Genomic DNA, 8608 nt, shown 5'->3' with positions numbered 1-8608 from the left:
GCATCTGGAGAGCAAGGCTCCTGACCCCACAGGCGGAAGTTTCATCTGTGGCATTTAAGGTGTACTGGGGAGAGATGACAAAGCCCGAGAACAGAATTGCCAAGTGCTGGCACACACTGGCTCCTGAAAGCCGCTGGGTCCCTGTTTTAAGTGCAGGGGAAAAAAGGCCATGTGGGCTAGTGCGTGCCCTGCCAGGCCATCAATTGAGCCTTGTTCAGAGGGCCACCTAGAAAGACAACCGGTCAGCTGACTGGACCAGGCACTAAGAGGCAGAGGGACAGACAAAGAGCTCTAGCAGACGTAGGCTTGGCCACAGGCTCATTCACAGGGAACCCAGAATGCAGCATGGTAGCAATCTGTTTCCTTCCTTATGGACACCAGAGCCACTAACCCAGTCCTGGGAGTTTTGGGGTCTCCTCTCTTTTCCCTATTGTCAGGGTAGGGAGGACAGCCTTACCCACCTCACCAGATTTAATTGCACTTTCAGGGTTACTTAATGAGAAAGATTTTCCAGCTAAGGTAGGAGCTTTCATTTCATTTGCTCCCTCCATGTACCTCACTCTAGACCTGTCAGAAGTGCTTCTCCTCCTCATGCACAGGGACACAGACAGGGCCCTGATCTCTGCCTTGTCCCTAATTCCAAAAAATGAGTTCTCATTCCACAAGCTTTTCTCTTCTCAGTTCCCTCTTCTAATTAACAGCTCAGCTAATGGTACAGGACCACCACAGAACTGGAGTCCAGAGATCATCAAGTAGAAACTATAACAGCTAAAAGGTATTTGCACCCCCAGACCCAAAAGTGTCTGGGCTCTATAAAAACAGACTTTAATATAACTATCTATTACTGCTAAATGCTCTCAACAATTGGTCACCTGTCTCCTGGATGCTAAACTAGTAAAGGAAACAGGAGCCTTAAATGATCTGTCTCTGATAAAGCTTAACATGTTCCAATCTCTCTGTCTCCCTCATTAACACTAACCAATATAAGCAGAGTACAATGGTCACTAATTTTCTCATGGCTGCTTCTTAACATGTTCAAAATTTTTCCCAAGCTCCAAAAACCATCTTAAATCCATCTGGACAGGTCAGATCTACTTCAGGCCTTTTTCTGTCTCACCAGCATCCTGTCAGACACAAAAGTGGCCAGAGTACCAAGCCAAGAGGGATGGACGGCTCCAGGGCAGCAGGACAGCCCACAATCCCAGGACGCCTGTCTGCCCCCTTCCCTACCCCCCCTAAGAGCCAACCAACACCCACCAAGTCAGCTGGAAAGAGTTTTTTCTGAAAGAAACGATGCCTCTATTCCTATTCACTTGCTTTCTATAATAAGCAAAAAGTCTAGAATGTAAGATCCTGTACATGCGCAGCTCGGGGTCTTGCGTCTTATGTCATCAGGGGACGCTGGCGACTATGTAGCCACCTTAAGAAGCCAGATGCAGATCCCACATGCTCTCTCTGTACCCTGCTCTCTGCTCTGACTCCCCTTTCTCTAACCCCCCTTTCCCTCCTAATAAAGCTCTCTGGAACTCTGGTAGTCATGGCCGTGGCTCGTGACTTTTCCACCGGTAACCAGCGCCACCACCAGTGCCATTTACCTATCACTTGGGCTGGGCGGGACCAGAGAAACTTATGGTTATAATGCATGCCTTTAATTCCAGCACTCAGGAGGCAGAGGAAGGTGAATCTTTGAGTTCGAGGCCAGCCTGGTCTACAGAGTGAGTTCCAGGACAGGCTCCAAAGCTACAGAGAAAACCTGTCTGGGGGGGGGGGGGGACAACAAAAGGAGGGGGGAGGGGGAGAAATCCCATATTACAAAGTTTTGCAACAAGACATTCAAATCAAAATTTAGAAAAATTCTGCTTTAGCATTTCTTTTAATGATCACTGGTATTTTTACTACACATATGTCTGCATGAGGGTGTCAGATCCCCTGGAACTGAAGTTACAGACAGGTGTGAGCTGCTATGTGGGTGCTGGGAACTGAACCCCAGTACGCTGAAAGAGCAGCCAGTGCTCTTAACTGCTGAGCCACCCCTCCAGCCCCTGCTTTAGCATTTTTAAGCTTTTTTTTTTTTTTTTTTTTTTGCTATCAGTGTTTAGTTTTCTTTTTGCCTAAGTAGAGAAGAAAAAAAACGCCTCTTGAGGATACTTCCTCCTAAGCCCTTCACTATTTCAGAAGAATGCTCTGGTTCACAACCATCCCATCCTTCAGTAGAAGCCTACTTTTAGATGCTGCTCAGTTATTATAAGCCAAGATCTCAAAACCTTAAAAATCTGCTTAACTGACACGACAATGAGGCAGACACCTTTTAAATCCCTACAAAGTCCAACAAAACGGCTTCCTAATATAAAGAAACAGAAGACATACCCTTTTCTAGAGAGCAAGAACAAGGCTACACTTTAAGGCTGTCACCATGTGCTTTATTAACCATGGTTACTTAAGCCACCCTTAACCATTCTTGACCATGACAAGGATTTTACACACTCATTTTATGATTAGTCTCGCTCACTGCTTCACTGTGATGCTGACATTGCTTTTGTGATGCTCAACACTGAGCACAAGCTCCTCCCCCACTTGCACCCGGATGGGATTTTCCAGGACCACGGCAGCTTGTTTCCAGTGGGAGGCTTCGCCTGAGGTGTCCAATCTGACTTCATCATCAAGGCACAAATGAAACCAAAATGGGACAGCGGTCACTTGTCCAGATCTACAAATGCGGACCTATGGAAATTGAATTTTGAACACTTCATCAAGGCAAGTAATTCTTCTTTCTCTTTTTAATCAATTTGAATACAAAAACTAAAAATATATTGAACCACCCATTCAAACTTAATAACTAAGTCTTAGACACTAATATTTATTCAGTCTATTTTTGCATGTTGTCTAGAAAAGAAGATTGAAATCTTCAACGGAAATGATAGACCATGTAAATATGGTGTCCCTCACTTAAGGTAAATTGTTCTGAATGTGACAAGTTTGATCATTTGTGGTTGTCCTTACCTTTACTTCTCTATTGGAAGTGTTCAAATACGGAGTCATCAGATCTAATCTTAAGAGTTCCACTGGCTGGCTTAAAGGGATACATGGCAATGAAGATAAATCCAGAAATACACGGATAGGCACCTGAAGAGAGAGTACACGCTGACTTTTATCATCTGTAGTCGGGTCTGCTCTATTTGCAATTAGCTCTTTGTGACAGGAAGCTTTTCATTGCTTCGTTTATTTTACGCATCAACAAGAGGCATGAATCCTCACAATCAGTTTTTCAGGATGAATGAACAAGCCAAGGTTTAGGCAGGTTCAACACTTTGCTACGGTTTGTTACCTACAGGCCTTTCTCCTCAATGAAAACACACTAAACTTTTAAGTGGCCAAACAATTCCAGAAACATTTGTACCTAGAATATGTAAGCTAATAAGCAAATAATCTAATGGTAAATATTAATGTGTTTGATCAGAGGCACCAATTTAGCCAAACATGGTGGGTGGTACACGCCCTTAATCTCAGCACTTGGAAAATTTAGCCAGGCATGGTGGGTGGCACACGCCCTTAATCCCAGCACTTGGAAGACAAGAGGCAAGGGCATCTTATGAGAGGCCAGCCTGGCCTACACAGTTGAGTTCAGACCAGCCAAGGCTACACTGTGAGATGCTGCCTCAAACAAACAAACAAACAGCAAGGGATGGGCACAAACTCGTCTGCACAGATTCATCCTGAAAAACAAGGTCTTCCCTACAAGGCAATGGTTCCCAAAACCTCGGCTGCAAGTTCAAGTTACTCAGGGTATCCCCATGCCAACCTGTGGTCAGGTCCAGGATTCTGAAGCTCTGAGTCCCCACACATAGCAATCTCAGTTGCAATGCATCTCTGTCTTTCACACTTTCAAGCCCCTTCCTCGTTTGAAATGAAAAAGACAGTGCTGCTTAGAAGCTACTCTCCTGTCTGTGAAAGGTGGCGACTGGCCACAGATATATCAACCTCTCCGGAGCCCTCAATCATCCAACCTTTCATAAAAGCTCAGGGGCCCACACCACTTCCAGTCTTCTTTCTGCCTTTACTCCTGTTTGTGCCAGTGACTGAGAACCCTGCACGCCCACTTCTCACTGCCTGGGACTGCAATCCTCTCCGCTCTACTCACACTGCCCGTCCCCACTTGTGTTTCTCAGCCTAACCTCCTGGTCTTCCTTGTCACCATCAATCATCCTTCAAGCTCTCTAAATTCAGGTCTCAACCCTATGTTCCATCTAGTCTTGTAGTTTTAAATACCATCTATATGATACTGTTAAATTTACAAACTAGGCCTAGAGTTTCATTGATTCCTTATCCACCCCTCCTACACACAAATACAGCTGATCACTCTGATGTTTCCCACATCAATAAATAGTCACTCTCATGCCTGTTCCTCTCTCACGCCCCACATCCAATCTCTAAAACTCAACTTTTAAAACACATGCAGGAGCACACGTGGCTCCGGCTGCAGTGGAAGCCACCACCTCTCACGGCGTCACCACTGTGACTGTGTCTTCAGCTGGCTTTGCTCTGTCCCTAACAGTCACCAAAACCATCTCTACAAAGCAAGTTGTTTCATCATGCCACTGTTCAATCCTCTCTGATGCCACCTAAGGACCCTTATTTGCCCCATGGGATATGACCCACACCACATCGGGGATTTTCTTAGTGGACAGTTATCTAGGGTTTGGAGTCATTTAATGCCATTTCTGGAATCAGAAATAGCATCCTAGATCCTGAGGGCAAGCAAGGTATCTGACTGTATAGTGTGAATGCTGGAGTTGGAGGTCTTGTGCTCTCTCTTTCTGCCATGGAACAGCTGGTTGAATGAGTCTGTGGTCCCCATATAGGCCGTGTTCCTGAAGGAAAGCAAGGATGGGTCTCAGGCTGGCACTTCTAGGACTCAGCAGCTCCAAAAATGTCTGGTGAAAGGTCTTCTGCCCTTTAATCTTGCACTCCAAGGTAGAGACTATGGGTATACTGCTTTTCTAAGGGGCTGACAACACTGACTGGTGTGCCCATTGTAAGTTCCCACCATGTTTTGTTCTTGGTGACCTGAGTCAGTCTACCACCCTCCTACACAGTCAGAGACAACAGAAGAAGTTGAAAGGTTTCCTATCCATAGTAGACAAACGCGTGGTGCACACTGCCTTCTCTTGAAGACTATTAATTTCCTGAAGAGCTCACACAGTTTACGTTGTCTTCTCATTGGCTGTAGTAGAATAGTATTTTGCACGGATGTGGATTCTTTCTTGGGATCTCCCTGCCTGGCTATCTATGTGAGTGGCTAGAGTTAACTTGATGTCACCAGGCCCATCATCTCTGGGTTGGCTGTCGACCTGCTGAATCGTTCGTTGGTCATGGCTCCACCTGGAGGATACGGGGACCCCTCAAGGTTGATCATGCTAGCCATACTCTTAATCTCTTGTCCAGGGAGAGGTCCTGCTCCCATCATACACCTCTGATTTATATTGAGATACCTGTTTTGCATAGAATTGGCAGCAACGTATATGGTGACAGCAGATTCTTGAGTTTTCTAGTTCAAGCCTCTTATGAAGGAAACATTCCTGACCCAATCTAATGTGGTCTATTGGACATATTAGGACTATAAGGCCTGTCACTGATAGAAGCATGACTCATTCTCCCTGGAGGGAGTGTACCATCAGGGAGGATTTGAGGCCACCTGTGTACTTGACTTGTAGCACCCACGGGGCTCCTGCTTCTTTCTAGCATGCCTGCACTGGCCTGCCTGGGTTGGCCTCCATAGCTGCCCATGAGTTCTGTATGTGTACACTCTTGCACACGTGTACACACGTCACACAGGATAAAGGTGGAGATTTGAGGTAGATACTGGGTGTCTTCTTCACTTGCTCTTCCACCTTATTTTTAATAGAAGGCTAATGGAGGTGGAAATTTTCTGCCACGACAGACTTTCTCTCAAACTGTGAGCCAAAGCAAACCCGTACTCTAGGTGCTTTTGTCAGGAACTTTAAAGTTGTAGAACTAGTAACTAAGACATGCATGTAATCTGGGAATGGTGACGTGTGTCTATAATTCTAGCCCTTGGAAGACAAAAACAGGTTATCCATGGCATTGAGGCCCTCTGGGCTACATTAGACCCTATCTAAAAAAAAAAAAAAATAATAATAATAAAACAGTGCATGTAGTACATGCTAAATAAACATTTGTTGAATAGTTTTTTTAAAAAACAATTTTGTTTTTTATTTTGAAAACAGGGTCTCCTGTAACCCAAATTGACCTTAAACTTTTATTTATATGTATGCAGTGTTCTGTCTGCATGCATACCTGCACACCAGACGAGGGCACCAGATCTCATTACAGATGGTTGTGAGCCACCATGTGGTTGCTGGGACTTGAACTCAGGACCTCTGGAAGAGCAGTCAGTGCTCTTAACCTCTGAGCCATCTCTCCAGCCCTACTGAATAGTTTTTAATGTACTATATTCTTTGAACAACCTCTGATTTTGCTTCATTGATTCACAGTTATCTAGTAGTCAACCAATGTAAGAGAGGAGACAATCATTGTAAGAGAGGAGAAATGGGTAAGCAGACTAAAATATAAAACTGCCAAGACAGCCCAGTGGTGGTGCATACCTTTAACAGCTTGGCTGGACAGTTCTCTAGACACTTACCTGAAACTGGTTAATAAAAGGCGCTATGTTTAACCCGAGAGTATGCTCTGTTCCTTGAACAGCACTCTCTTCTACCAGTGTCTGTGACTCCACGAGCATCCCGAACATTAACACATACTGGGGGAAGATCTTGCCTCCAGACTGCAACAAACACCTGAAGAAGGGCAAATCATTGGAAAGCCTTTTTATTCCCTACAGTTTATAGATAATAAGAATTATGAATTAGTGAAGGGTAGACGATATATAGTCTAGTGGACTTTGTCATTATTGACTAGTAGTTCAAAATTTAAAACACTAGAAATAATTGCTCAAGAAGTCAAATTTGGACCGACTAAGGTAAGTCCTTAGTTACAGACCACAATCATTAATAGGGAACCATCCCTATGTGGAAATCAAAATGATACAAAATCCAGCACTTTTAGCCAGGCAGTGGTGGTGCACGCCTTTATTCCTAGCCCTCAGGAGACAGAGGCAGGTGGATCTCTGAGTTCAAGGCCAGCCTGGTCTACAGAGTGAGTTCCAGGACAGCCAAGGCTACAAAGAGAAACCCTGTCTTGAAAGACCAATAAACAAACAAATAAATAAATAATGAAGTCCAATGCTTTTTGAGCACTCATATAATATGTGGGAAATCCTATATATGACTTAATGAACAGGCTACCATCAGAACACAAGTGTATTAAAAATACTTCAGACTGCTTTATGACTGTGTATAAGATGTATATGAAACATGAATAAACTTCATGTGTGGACTTAAGCTTGCTCCACAAGCTATCATTATGTGTGAAGAGCTGCCACACTGAAGGTCTCACATATCACACTACACATGGCTTAGTACATGAGGGCACAGAGTAAAAGGTAAGTTCTCTGAACTATTCCGTAACTTCTCTGAAATGATTCACTATAAAGGATTAAGCTCTCCAAATGCAAATATATACGTAAACTGAAATATTGCAGAAAGGAAAGAGACAAAAGTTAACAAAACCCTTTCTCATGCAACTGCACTTAATGCTGCCACACTCCATTCACCTGCATTCTCCCTTGAACCCCACAAAAACAGTATTAACAAACAATACTGCTTATGGTTATTTAAAAGTATCTTGTTAAGTAGGCTGGACCTGGATAGAGAATTATGAGCAAAAAATAAGTGACTGGTGGGAAACTGGCATTTCCCGCATGTGGGGTACCAGGTGCTCCTGTACCAAGGATTTGGAAGCTATGAAGGCAAAATCGTTCTTACATGAGTTAGGGGCACTTAAACTATGGTGGAGTCTTGTTTCTCATACCTGAGCCATAAAGAGGAAGCAGAAACATTAAGACAATGTATGGTCTTAAGACCAGTGAGACTATTCCTCATCTGTCACATTTTCAAATATCGAACCTTGTCTTTACTGAGTATTCTGGGATGTCTTCTACTTGAACTTCCAGAGCAGGGACTACACAGAGGTGGGCACTGATCACCTCAAGTATCTTTCACAGTAAATTTTACACCCAAGTTAAAGATGTAAGGATCTACTTAAAAAATACAGACTAGCCATCTGGCCAGTTTGTACATATCTAAAAAATAATGTGCAGAAATGTTTCAATGTTTGCTATGTAAGTTACCTAAATAGATCATTAAGATTTAGGGGCTGAGGGGACAATTCAGTGGATAAGGAACCTGCAGTTCAAATGTGAGGACCAGAGCTTAGATCCATAGCACCCAGGTAAAACGGCAGCCTGCCCGTAATCCTAGCACTCACTGAGGGGGTAGAGATGGGATCCTCGGTGCAAGTTCAAAACCTAGACTAGCCAAATAAGCAAGTTGTGTGTTTAGTAAGACACCCTACCTCAACAAAGTGAAGAGCAAATGAGGAAGACACTCAACACTTATAGACAGATACAGAAGAGCAGGAAAGAGTGAAGCAGTCAGCATCCATTCCTAGGTTTAAGCATGTACACAGGACT

At 43.9% G+C, this 8608-nt stretch overlaps 1 protein-coding gene across 1 annotated transcript in view; it reads right to left on the bottom strand.

Moving 5' to 3' along the window:
- Positions 1 to 2205: 2205 nt before the first annotated feature.
- LOC131911901 (protein arginine N-methyltransferase 9) overlaps positions 2206 to 8608 on the bottom strand; it is a 34847-nt gene continuing 28444 nt past the window's right edge. Inside the window, exons 10-12 of the mRNA XM_059264319.1 lie at positions 6662 to 6815; positions 3001 to 3123; positions 2206 to 2721 (exon numbers count right to left, since the gene is read on the bottom strand). Coding sequence (XP_059120302.1) covers positions 2506 to 2721; positions 3001 to 3123; positions 6662 to 6815 — 493 coding nt within the window. The 3' untranslated portion in view covers positions 2206 to 2505. The remainder of the gene's footprint in view (positions 2722 to 3000; positions 3124 to 6661; positions 6816 to 8608) is intronic.

The sequence above is a fragment of the Peromyscus eremicus genome, chromosome 5 (assembly GCF_949786415.1).
Source record: "Peromyscus eremicus chromosome 5, PerEre_H2_v1, whole genome shotgun sequence".
Classification (NCBI taxonomy): Eukaryota; Metazoa; Chordata; class Mammalia; order Rodentia; family Cricetidae; genus Peromyscus; species Peromyscus eremicus.
Note: the sequence above shows the minus strand (reverse complement) of the source record. Positions and strands in the feature narration are given on the sequence as shown.